This window comes from Neofelis nebulosa, chromosome 8 (genome assembly GCF_028018385.1).
Source record: "Neofelis nebulosa isolate mNeoNeb1 chromosome 8, mNeoNeb1.pri, whole genome shotgun sequence".
Classification (NCBI taxonomy): domain Eukaryota; kingdom Metazoa; phylum Chordata; class Mammalia; order Carnivora; family Felidae; genus Neofelis; species Neofelis nebulosa.
The window spans coordinates 31,456,465-31,469,899 of NC_080789.1; the positions used below are offsets into that span (position 1 = coordinate 31,456,465).

General features: G+C 41.8%; 1 protein-coding gene across 6 annotated transcripts in view; it reads left to right on the top strand.

Moving 5' to 3' along the window:
* Positions 1–13,435, top strand: part of KITLG (KIT ligand) — an 85,959-nt gene continuing 72,524 nt past the window's right edge. The window contains exon 1 of one of the 6 annotated variants that reach the window (XM_058741839.1): positions 1–514. Coding sequence is in view for 1 of the 6 variants with exons in the window: in XM_058741837.1 (XP_058597820.1) it covers positions 500–514 (15 nt within the window). In the remaining 5 variants the exon portion in view is untranslated. The remainder of the gene's footprint in view (positions 515–13,435) is intronic. The other 5 variants (XM_058741838.1, XM_058741840.1, XM_058741836.1 and 2 more) reach the window with 5 other exon arrangements.

The following is a 13,435-nucleotide window of genomic DNA, read 5'->3' on the forward strand; positions in this document are numbered from 1 at the left end:
CAGAGAGGCCGAGCTGGGACTCGCCGCGCCAGGCACGCGGCGCGAGCGGCGGCTGCAGGTTGTTAAGCTCGCGGAGGGAAGAGCCCTCGCGGCTTCCCTTTGGTGTGCGCCCGCGGCTGCCACGCCAGGGGAAGCGCCTTGCCTGTTCAACTTCGGGGGCTTTCGCTGCGCTCCGGCCTCCCTCCCGGGTCTCCCCGCCGCGCCCCTGCCCCGTCTTGCTTCCCCGGGGCTCCGGAAGGGAAGGAGGCGTGTCCGGAGCAGGCGGGAGGGACCTGTATAAAAGTGCTGGCAGCGCGCCGGCTGGGGCTTCACTCGCCGCCTTGCGCCGGGACTGGGAGCGCTGCGGGAAAGCACCGGCCGGGGAGAGGGCGCTGCGCTCGGGCTACCCAATGCGTGGACTATCTGCAGCCGCTGCTCGTGCAATATGCTGGAGCTCCAGAACATCTAAACGGAGTCGCCATACCGCTGCCTGGACTGGATCACAGCGCTGCCTTTCCTTATGAAGAAGACACAAGTGAGTAGGGCGCGCCGGGAGCTCGCCGGGTCTCCCAGGAAATCGCGCCCGGAGCTCGCGGGAGGCCGGCTTGTCTCGGCACCGGCTGCCGGGGCGAGTGGGGCTCTGCCCGCCGCACGAGCCAGGAGGGTGCGAGGGAGGCGGGCGTGGCGTGCGCGTCCGAGCGGCTGTGGCCGGGTGAGCCAGAGAGAGGAGGAGTGGGAGCGATGAGAGCTGGTGTCAAGTTTGGAGCCGCAGCCGTTAAGTTTGGAGCTGTCAGTCGGGAACCGCAGTTCCTGTAAAATGGAAGGATCTGCTCTTTGGCCGGAGAGGGTTTTGTTTTTTAAGTTATCACGAGAAGGCATTTCTTTGCACGGGAGATGTTTTCCCGTGGATTCCGGGAGATTGCAAAACAGCTCCCAGCGCACCACGCTCGCTCTCGAACCCAGGTTTTTGTGCAGCCCCCCAAGTGGGCGTGGGGCTCGTGTGGACTCGGGTGCAGCCGCGGGAGCGAAGCCAACGGGAGCTCCTTAGCAGCTGCGCTCGGCGGGGCGGAGAACCTGCCCTGCCCGGCCAGCCCGGGAAACTTCGCTCTGCGAGGCGTTTGCCAGGTTTGCGGCTCTGGGTGAGTTTCCAGAGAGCCACAGATGGGGTAATACCACTACACTGCACCCACCTTCTTCCATTAAAGAGGAGAAGGGTTTTTTTTTGTTCGTTTGTTTTGTTTTTAATAGGCACCTCTAATGATAGTTATTGAGGTAATTCCCAGTGCTGCTCAGTTGTGCATTCTACATAAACACTGTGGGTAAAGCACCGCCCAGGGGTACAATTAGACTTTTTTTTTTTTTTCCCTTGAAGCAAATATTTGACTTATCGTTTGGAAAGGACTGCCGAGGTACTCCCACCCACAGTTCGTTCTGCATTATGGTTCTTACCTCTTCTCACTTCTCCCCTTAGGAATCTATCTGCGTAACTGCCGCGAGTTGGGTAAAACTGCCCTTTCACCCCCAAGAGGATCTCTCAGAGACTGCACTATCTGAAATGTGTCCAAGGGGTGGAAGTGGTGGGGAAAAAAGGAAATTGAGAATGTGTCCACATCGTCAGTTTAGAATGAAGGCATCCGTGAGCAGAAAATGCTTTACTGAATGAATTGCTTTGTATCCTACTTTAAATTGATATGTAGGCCTGGGAAATGTACACATTCAGAAGGAAGTAGGAAGAATTGAGCTTAGTGCACAGGTGTGGAAAGGTCGGCAGGGGGCGGGGGGAAGGGATGCTGCCTGGCAGAAAGGAGGTTTGTGCAGTCTCCGAGGCAGCCGCCCAAGACTAAGCGGAGCGCGGGTTCCTCTCGAAAGCAGGTTCATAGGCAGAGCATTGAACGCCGCCACACCTGAGATCTGCACACCGTGATGTTGAAATGCAAATGTTAAAGACTGACAACAAAAGTTATAATGTAATTATTTGACTTGTACAAGCCTTCTGCTTTGTGGAATGTAAGGGCGGTGGGGGGGCGGGGGGAGGTGAGGACCAATTCCTTGTTATAGTAGCATCTCTTCAGGTGGATAGTAGTGGTGGGATCTGGTGGAGAAACCGTTACCTTCTAGTTCAGAAAGGAAAAAAAAAAGCCTAAACTTTCCTATTTAAACAACACAGGAGACAGATCAGGTTAATGACCAACACTCCAAAGGGAGACGATGTACTATCCTGTCACTTTGAGAGTCAGTAGGATTGATGATCCTTGCACCCTTGCTTTGCAAAACAAACGTGAGCTCTGTAATCTCCTTTCTCACTTTGATTAAATGGCTGTGTAAATCGGATTACATGGAATAATTCCATTGAAAACCTGAAAGAGGTCGATCTAGGCTGAAACGCTGCGGCGTCAGTGACTCAGTGCTGCCGACCAGGGACATTTGAGAGGGCTAAATATTTTAGAAATGTGACCTGCTCCAACCAAGTTAAAGTGCAAGCCCTCTGGGGATCTTGCTGATGTTAAAGGGTTTGCAGGCAAAGGAGGGCAGTGCCCTTTGTTGAATGAAGGCATTCATTGCCAGGGATTTGATGACCTTCAAGGTTTCCTTTAAGGATACTTCTAGCAATTCCACAGTCTTGCCACTAAAAAAGAAGACACTTGGAAATAGCAGGAAATCGATAAAATAATCCGTGGAAATGGGGGAGGGGAGTTAGATTCTCCTTCATATCGTTAAATTTCCTAATCCAAAAGTTAGAAGTTTTCTGTGCAACTGTATGAGGATGGAGAATAGTATAAGGAAATTAGACATTAATATGTAAGGTCATTTGTTCTGTAAGGTCATCTAATAGATGTCTAATAGATACCATAGATGTAAGGTCATCTAATGTTCTTGCCAGGGAGGAATATCTATTAATGCTTAACAGTTTAAATGATCATTTATAAAGATGGCATCTCGATACCAGAGTTCTAAGGCATATGGTTCTATATGTTTCCATTACCCAATACCTAAAATGATAATTTATTAATTGTAATAGTTTTAACTTGAATTACAAGCTCTCCAAGAATCCCAGGGACACCAGGCATTCTGGCTTTTCACTCACACCAAATAAGTGTGGAAATTCCATCAACAACCACTTGGGGTTTGATAAATTATTCTGTCATTTAGCATGTGTGATAAGACTTTAGTATTTGGAAAATAATTACACGGGCAGTAGTCCTTAGGAACAATTGTAACAAATTCAATCAGCCTATAGAAATGAATGCACTTTGCATTTTTCCTATTTCTGATTGTATTTGTGTGGTTTTTACAGTTTCTGAAGAGAATGGTGGCTCTGGCTGAGAAAGAACATCTATTTCAATGTGTAATCATTTTTTTTCAACGTAATGCTCTGTTACACTGGTATATTAAATAACAATTGTGCAGCATATTTGGTAAGACCAATTAGAAGAGTGCTGTCAGTTTAATGGGCCTGGTCCCATGTTTATCGATGTTGTACTTGTATTTTAGTTTTGAGATGGTTTGTGAGAGTTTTTATGACTGCTGTCAGTTTTAGAAATCGTAACATAGGAAAAATTCATCTTGCAAACAGTGTAGAAAGGCCATTTTAGGCACATGTTAGTTCTCTGAAAAGAAACAAATAGAATTCTTGTTAGCTTATGTTATTCTAAAGAAAATAATCCTCTTTTGTTTGTATGAAGTTTGCATCTGGGTGATAATGCAAGTTTATAGAAAATAGCATTTATGAAGACAGCATTTTAAAATTTTGTCTTTAAAGTCGCTCAATTTGGATTGCGTGCTTTGAATAATTCTAATTTAGACAGCTTTTAATTGATAGATTCTGCCAAGACTTTAAAAGTCAAGTGCTAAGTCAATTACATTTAATATAAAACAAGGAAAGAAACCATATGGAAATCTGAAGGCCTGAGCCAAACCAATTAAAATTGCTAAATTTTATGTCTAACTACTGATTTGAAGATAGCAATTGTGAGTTACATTTTTTCTTTAATGATAAGTGGTTGAAATTCTTCCATCACCATAAATAACATTGGAGAAAAAAAAAATCCCTGCCCAAATAGCTAGTCTAAATACTGGAGGATATTTTATTGCGTGGTCCATTGAACCCCACTGCATGTGCCTTCTCCATCCATGTCTGGGGAGTGCCTCAACTATAATGGAAAGATCCCAGGATCTTGCTTTTGAAGACTTAAACTCTGATTTCTGTTTTACCACTGGTAAGACAAATGACTTTAGGCAAATGGTTAAACTTCTTAGGATTTCTGTTTTATAATCTCTATGATGATAAACTAGTTATAAAGATTCTTTTCCTGATCATTGTAAAGGGCTAAACAAAATTTTATATAGGTCTTTATCCCAGTACTGTGACTTCCTATAGTTACAGTCAGAATTTATTATCCCCCAGAAGAGAATTGCCTTGCTGGCAACTTAAAAACCAAAGAAAAACTGGCTATTGCAGCTAAATGATGCTTACCCAACAAAGCAGACAGACGAAAATTTTATAAATTTGGATCTGTGGATTCAGTGCCTCTCATTATACATGGTTATATTTTTATAGACTGTAATTAATACACCTCAAATAGGAATGTGTGAAGACAGAGGCTCTATGTGGCATGAGAGATGTTAAATTCTTTGGAATTTTTCTTTAGGGCTACCTGGGTGGCTCAGTCGGTTAAGCATCCAACTTCAGCCCAGGGCATGATCTTGCAGTCTGTGAGTTCGAGCCCCGCCCATGTTGGGCTCTGAGCTGACAGTTCAGAGCCTGGAGCCTGCTTTAGATTCTGTGTCTCCCTCTCTGTCCCTCTTCTGCTGTGCGTTCTCTCTCTCTCCTCTCTCTCTCTCTCTCCTCTCTCTCTCTCTCTCTTTCCCAAGAGTAAAGCCATAAACATTAAAAAAAATAAAAATAAATTGTTTCTTTTAAAGGTAAACCTGAATGAGGGAATTAGAATTGAAAATAAAAATAGAAACTGGAAGTATTATTACCATATTTGATTCATATCCATATTTCACTTACTTTCTGAGTTCCCCTGGTAGGATTTTGAGAGTTTACTGTAGACTGAATATACTTGGTCAGCTTCCTATCCTTGATGTTCTTTCTTGCACTTGCTCTCCTGAGGGAGGCCATGCATTCATTTCTGCAGAATGTCTTTACCGGCAACATGCAGTGACTTTTTTTTTTTTTCCCATTATGCAAGTTTGTGAGACTTCCCCCTCCCCCTTTTCTCGATTACCTTAATGTTCCCTTTTGTAAATAAGGGTGTAAAGCATTTGGATATAAATCTGAGGAATGATCTTTTATCTTTGTTTTCTACTACATGAATCATGAGCAGCTGCAGGAGACCCTTTTTTGGTGTTTGTCACCTGCGTAGTTAGACCAATTTATAAAACAAATGGAGAGAACACTGGGATGCTTTTATAATAAATGCTGTTTTCAGTTATTTTGTGTAGACTTTGTCTCATAGAAACCATTGACTATACCCTTACTAATTTGTAGATGCAACAAGATGTTTTTGCCTTTTCACTTAATTATGGGTATACTAAAAACTGTTTACAAGGGCCAGGAGATTGAGAAACTGTCATTTCATCTCTACCTATTTCCTTCTGCGCAGAAAAAAAAGGAGATGGGCGGGGGTGGTGATTTTCTTATAATTAGGCCTCATGGTTCTTTTTTTAAAATCACAATGTGTGTCATCTAAAGAAAGACTGTTCTTTATGTAGCTCTCTTTCTCTTTTGGCTACATTTTACTATGTTTCTAGGCTGCCACATTGACTTGGATATTAGGGGATAGAGTTCTCTTATTAGCCCAGATAGAAGTTGTATGGCTTTGGGAAGGTATTTTAGTCTCTTTGAACCTTGGTTTCCTCAACTGTAAAGTGAGAAAGTAGGACTAGGTGATTTGTTTTTAAGTTTATTTATTTTTATTTTTTGTTTTGAGAGCGAAAGCATGAGCAGGGGAGGGGCAGAGAGGGAAAGGCTGAGAATCCCAAGGAGGCTCCACACTGTCAGTGCAGAGCAGGATATGGGGCTCAAACCCATGAACCAAGAGATGATGATCTGAGATGAAATCAAGAGTCAGAGGCTTAACCGACTAAGCCACCCAGGTGCCCAGGACTAGGTGATTTCTAAGTGCCTTCTAGTTCTAAAATTCTCTATTTCTAAGATCCTAGTAAGATAAAGGTTTGAACCACATGACTTTTGAGCTTTGATTCTGAGATTTATGTAACCATTGCTTTGGTTTGGTGTGAATACAAATTATAACCATTGGTTTATGATTATGAACTAGCCAATGGGGAGAAATGAAGGTTTAAGTATAGACTGTTCTACTTTTAGCCATTTCACCTACTACATGCAATTTCTCTATAATAATAATAATAATAATGGAATTTACACTTTTCCTGTTTTAGCAATATCCACAGTTGACGAAGTTTTTTTTTTTTCGCTTCTAATCTTTAAATTCTCCAAGTGAAGAAGAATCCTAAGGCAAGGTCAGACAGCCAGAAGAGGTAAATTTACAAAAGGTAATGAAGGCCTCCCAGTATTTATTTGCTTCTCTTTGCTGCCTCTGCAGCCCCCCACATCTGTGTGCAGGGAGTGGAGTAGAAGGAGCATTTAGTGGGCAGAATCAGAGGAATGGGTCCAATGTTCACGCTTGTTCCACTGCCCATCACTGAATCTTAGTAGTCTTGGGCAAGTCTTGGGCAAGTCAGGGGCAAGTCATTGGCAAATCATGGGCAAGTCACGGGCAAGTCTCTGAGTGGTAGTAGTATCTGTGCATCTCACTCAGAGTTAATCCTGAGAAGATCATGAAGTGGAGACCTGTAGCTGGAGGCACTGAAGCTGGAAAAAAGAGGGAATAACCCTTTTGCCGCAGGGAAGAGACCTTTCCTGCGGATAACACATAGGACACTTGGAGTGGCAGAGTCTCTCCTTGCCCTGGCTTTTTTGCAGTTCTAATGTGGTCTCAGTTTCTGGAACACCTCTCACCTATCTCCTTTCCTTAGCTTTCCTTAAGGACTGATACTAGCTGAGAGTTGGGGCAAGCCCAGTAACAGGCAGTCGGTTTTCCTTAGCAGTCAGAAGCCATGGCTGCCTTTTTTTCTTATTGTTGGCATGAATTCTCCTATTCTTCTTGTTGACCACATTCTTAGTCAAAGGTCAGTTGGACCTCTCCTCCAGCAAGAGAATGTGGATGCCTCAGAAAATAGAGCCGAGACAATGATGGTAATGCTCTTCTCAAAACGCCCGCAGAGTCAAATGTGCTACCCATGAAAACAAAGTCAAAATTGAGTGATCCAGACAGTTAAACTAGCAGTTACCTGGATGCAGGAATTCAGTACTTGACTTTGCAGGTTGCCTTGAGGCCTTGAATACCGTGGATTAGAATGTGGTCTTAACAGGGGCAGTTAGGGTGCCTTTTCTGTGTTCCTGGTGCATAGATGGCAGCTCAAAAATCCCGCAGTTGCCTTGCAAAGAATGCCTTGCTCCCATGGAAAAGGGCATAAAGGGAGAGAGCAAGAGCAAACCCACCATCAGTGCTCACTTGAAAGAGCAAGCCTCCCTCTGTTTCACCTTTGAGGAAAGGGCATCCCCACTGCATAATAGGCCTCCCCTGTGGACCTGGGAGGAAAGAGCACAGCCCAGAGCAGGGCCTTGTGTTTGTCTTGTATACTATACACATGCTGTTGCTCTTTGAGGAACAGAAGTTTATCTTCTGAACAAAAGCCCTGTGGGTGCTGAGAACTTTCGCCTCTTTTTCACCTTGACATAAAATCTCTGAAGCCAATGACCTTTCCATTGAAGTGCCTTGACTAAACTCCAGGACCACAACTCCTCTCCTAATTGGCTTGTTTCTCCTTAATGCACGCATTTGAATGGTTGTAAACCAGGGCACTGATAGAAATGACAATTTAATAGTAGCTGTCTATTGTGAGGGTCTCTCTTCTGCTGAGTTTTCCACTGTTTCTTGGGGTCCCTTTCTAATGCCCTCCCAGGCAACTGCCTTGTGAAAACACAGATTCCTTGATTTCCAAGAAGAGTGTTGCAGAGAAAGCGGGTTGTGTTATAAAGGTCTTGAACCCCCTCCTGGGATGTGCTGTCCATACGGATGGCTCTCAAAATTTATATTCACTGCAGAACTTCAGATGGGGAGGCAGGGTGGAGAGGTTTCATATGAAATGTGATTTTGAAAACCCAAGGATTGCGAAACAAACCTTGGCAGTCACACATCATTATTTATGGTTCTGTGTAAACCTGCAATTTAACGCTTCTGAAACAGTCAACACATTAGGGATTTACATTTTTCATGACCAACTAAAACCTCCTGTGATTGCTTTAGTTGGGATCTTCTGGTGATTTTAGAAAACTGCTTTATTTATCTGGCCCTGCCCAGACATCTCTGATGTGTTCCATTATGCAGAGGCCTAACACATGTTATTCTATTGTTTGTTAGATAAATTATCACAGTACAGGGGAGTTGGCTGGTGTTTTCAGCCTCCAGGTGGTCCAAAGTGGACACCAAAATGCCAAGGATAAAAGAGGAGCTAGAAAACATTCATGAAAAATGAACAGGAGGTTATTAGCATAATGTGTTTAATATTAGATGAAATAAATTCTATGTAGAAAAGCACAGAGCTGCAAAATAGGGTTTATATAATCTTTGTCTTCACAACAATTGTAACAGGCTTGTTGTTTTCATTTTTAAAACTTTTTGTTTCTTAACCCCTGCCTAGGAAAATAGTTTTTAAACTTCAGTACGTGTTTGTTTATAATGTTCCATGGCCATAGTGCTGTGTCTTAACAACATTCAGAAAGTGGGCTTTTCTTCTCCCATTTGAAACTTAGATCTTTTTTACTTCTGAACAATTCTATGCGCTTTTAAATCCCAAACTGATTTGACCATTGTTTGTACCTCTGTACAAATGTCACACATAAATGATTCATCTTGGGGGAAAATAAAAAGGAAATTTACTGTAGTTAAGTGTTAAATGTTTGACATTTAAATGTGTAGCCATTTTAAATAGCTCCCATCATTGTTTTTTATAAAATCAAATCATCCTGATACTAAGATCATGCCAAAATGACACTTAGTAGAACACTGATCCAAGATTAATTAATTCATAGAATTTTTCTTCTGGGAGGTAGGTGCTGTTTGTTGTTGTTTTTTTTCCAAATCCCATTTCACAGATGAGGAAATTAAGATAAGGTCTTTTCTCTGCCAACTCCAAGTGTTGATTGCCAACACTAACACCCAAAGATGTTTAGCTGGCACAACCACAGTGCATTCGTGAGGCTAATTCAGTACCTCAAAGATGCATATTCTGTTATAGGAACATTGAATCCAAAAACAATTGCAATTCAGATATTAAAACAGCTGCCAGTGATACTAATTTGAACAACAAAAATTGCGTGATTCTAGTTCCCTAACCGAGTGGTTTATACTAGATGCTTAATAAATACATACCAAATGTTGTGGAATGAATAGATACCTGATTCAGGTTGTTAGGTACTGATATATTTTTAAGAATTTTTTTTTGTTTTTTTTAACAGAAGGCAAATTTTAACTACTATATTGAGTCTATTATACAAACAAATGTGTTTGGTTGATGATTGGAAGGGTTACTCTGTTCACCATTTACAGCATTAATTTTCAGTATATATGCAATATAATTTACTAACCAAAACTGGAGACCATGCAAGAAAATAGAAAACATTGGATTGAGTTATAGCTCAGATGTGTTATTGGTTCTGCCACTTATTATTTATATGACTTTTAGTGTTTCTCTCTGAACTTTACTTTCCCAATCTTAAAATAACTGCCTATTATACTACTGAAGAGGTAATGATTAAGTGAGATCATGTCTAAGGGCACAGTGACTTGTACTTACTAAATAATCTTCTGATTCTCTGCTAGAATAGTGAATCACAGAACATTACAGCAAACCCACATGCTATAAGAAATAAATTCATTATTAGCAATACCTGGTTTTGGCTATAGGGCTTGAATGAATAAATGAATTACAATAATCCTTACAGATTAATTCCTTAACTGCCTTTTTTATATATCATCTACCTTCTTTAATACTCAAGTACTCTTAGCAAATTCAGCAAAATCCCCCCCCCCATTTTATCTTTTACCTTTCTCCCCTTTCTTAGAAAGGAAACAGTTGTATAAATAGGCCAAAAGACAAGCTGGTTAAGAAGAGAGACAGCAGCTAATAGAATATGGAAGTAAGACTAGTTAGTAAGTTAATAGTGTTGATTATGTACCGTGGATGAGGCACCGTGCCACAAACTGCACAGGTGGATCTCACTGGATTCTTGGGGCGGGGGGAGAAAATTTAAGGAGATAGTGATGTTTTTTTGTAAAAACAAGGAAACTAAAGTTCAGAGAGATTAAGAAAATTTTCCCAAGATTAAGAGGAAAAAAATACAAGTAAGTGGAAGACCTTGGTTTGCAAGACAAGCCTGTTTAATTACAAAGACTAGATTCCTCCTAACCGCTGCAGTAGAATGCACCTGTATTTTAAGTATGTATACACACATGTGGTCCAGAGGACTTTGTGTGTGTGTGTGTGTGTGTGTGTGTGTGTGTGTGTGTGTGTGTGTGTAGATTATGCCTTTTAATCTAATGTGGGCAAGACTGAGAGCAGGTGGGGCTGAGTTTCTGCTTAAGTGACCTGCTGCTTTTGACCCAGGAGTATAAATAGTTGTGAAGGCCAACAGGAGCCTGGGCTTGGTCCCCATCCTCTCCCCCCACCCCCAGCCCCTGCCCCTATCTCCTTAGCCATCAGATGCATCCCTCATCTGTTATAAGGGAGGCCCCCTTAGAAACTGTAAAAATGCCTTTTACTTACAGAATTAAGAAGTACTGCCAAATCCTTGGTGTCTTTCAAAGAAAATGGTTTTTGTTTTTGGTTTTTTGTGGGGTTTTTTTTGGCAGAGGGAAATTTTAAAATATTTTAAAATTGTGTTTCAAAAACTTCTTGGAGGAACAGGGAGGCTTCAGGGATTACTTTAATCAATTTGCTCTGACCTTCTTTCATGCTATTTTTGAAGACAGTTTTAAGTGGCTCTGATGATACTAGAAAACTATTTCATAATAATGCCCTTATGCTTATTATGTCTGGCTTTTAAAACTACCAGCCATTTAAGTTGTGACCTTTGCATTGTCATTCTTTGCCCAAGTGCAGGAGTAGTAAAAATTTATTTTCTGCATTGATGTTAGGATTGTTTAAATAAATGACAGTCACGATACCTTTATCAGCAGCATCAGTATGTAACCTAGCAGCACTTTATTGGAAATGAAAGTGTTAACTAGAAGGAATCATTTGAGTACAGGTGAAGGGAACAGAACAGGGGTGTGATGAACCAAACAGACACCAAATAGATGGCCTACTTTGGTTGGCTAAGCACATCATCTTGAGCCTCAGTTTCCCCATCTGCCAAACAAGGGGACCAATAGTGCATTTACCCAGGGTGGTAATGAAGATTACATGAAATCCACAAAAGGCCCTTAATCCAGTGCCTGGCACGTTGGCAATAATACATGTTTGCTGTTATCGTGAGCATTAAAGACGTGGTAAGTTTATCAGTGTCAATGACTTCTGTCTTAAAGTGATTTTAATTGTCAGGTCTCAACTGTCAGAATGAAAAGGAGAGTTGAAGCAGTTCACCCAGATAACTCAAGCTTCAGACTCCCTTTAGTCCTGAATAATTTGATTGTTTTCATTCCCTACTTTAACAAAAACTGAAAAAGGGCTAAATGTGCATGATTTATAATCGCAAGATAGTTTACCTAGGAGCAATTACTTCTTTCTGTCGTGTGCCCAAGGCCACAGAGCTAATCCGAGGTAGAGCTGCTTCACGAACCAGCCAGTTCAGAACCAGAGTCTCTATTCCTAAACTCTGTGCTTGGAGCTGGAGGCACGGAGTAGGAGTCCTTCCCCTGAATTGGTGAGTGGTTTCCTACTTTTCCCCGTCCAGAAGGAGAAGTCATTTTCAGCATCAGCAGAAATACAGCCACCTGTCCAGGGAGAATGGGAAGAGCGTTTGCGTTAGAGGACCTAGGCCTTCCCTCCAGCTCTTGACTCCAGCTTGCCAAGGGATCTTATACAAGTTATTTAACTCTGCTTAACCTTTTCTTACCTGGAATTTCCTCCTCCATTAAAAAAAAATTTTTTTTTTACATTTTATTTATTTTTGATAGAGAGCATAAGCAGGGGAGGGGCAGAGAGAAAGGGAGACACAGAATCCCAAGCAGGCTCCAGGCTCTGAGCTGTCAGCACAGAGCCTGACGTAGGGCTCGAACTCACAAACCGCGAGATCATGACCTGAGCTGAAGTCGGACGCTTAACCGACTGAGCCAAGCAGGTGCCCCAAATTTCCTCCTCCATAAAATAAAATAAGAATACTTAGAGGCTTTCTTCCCTTTCTTCCTCTTTCCTCCCTTTTCCTCCCTCCACCCCCCCTTCTTTTCCTTGTTTCCCCCCTTTTTTTTTTAACCGAGAAAGAGTATCCTATGTACCTGCTTTGTGATTGTCACTCATGGAATTACACTACTATAAAAAATAATTGTCAGGCTTAACACATATTTGCCTACTATACTGTTAAACACAAAATTATATGTTTGTGGAAAGTGCTTGACTCATTGGCTTCAAAGACACTTGAAGGAGAATGGACTTTGGGGTTAGAAGGAGGCCCAAGTCCTAGCTCTGTTACTCACCAAGACCGTGTGCATGTTGTTAACATTCTTTCTCTAGGCCTTGATGTTCTCATGTGTATAATGGGTTAATATAGGTAATAGTACACAATTGGAAGAATACGAAGATTAAATGACATAATCTATGGAAGTTGGCTGATGCGAAACCAATGTTTGATAAGTGGTATCTCTAATCTTTGGGGCTATATTTTACCAGCAAAGATAAGATCAGTATATGCCAGACTGTGTACTCTGTGGGTTTGTTCCATTTGTGTGATGGCTATAATAATTTAAAATCTGTTGTTGTTAAAAGGCAGAGGTTATGGGTGATGTGGGAAATGGGATTGTGTATGGTAATTGGAGATGAGTAAGGGGTCTGGCTCAGGATCCACATCCTCCTTTGTAACTAAGGATGCTGACATACGTCTTGGCTACCTCACAAGCTGTGTGTGTGTGTGTGTGTGTGTGTGTGTGAGAGAGAGAGAGAGAGAGAGAGAGAGAGAGGAGATAATTGAGCAGTGAGTGCTCTGTAGACCATGCTGTTCCACTCAGGGGTCTAGGTCATGTTATTCTAACTCTTGAGTGATTAAAAAATTCAAACTTTCTAAATATACAAATACTTTGTATTAATGTCTTCCAAAAATGAGCCTCAAACAATCTTATGTGTAGTATATATTGATAGCTTTGGAGATTCCTAAATCTGGAGTCATCTCTTCAGAAGGATGACCTTGAGTCACAATATTCTGATTTTCTGATTT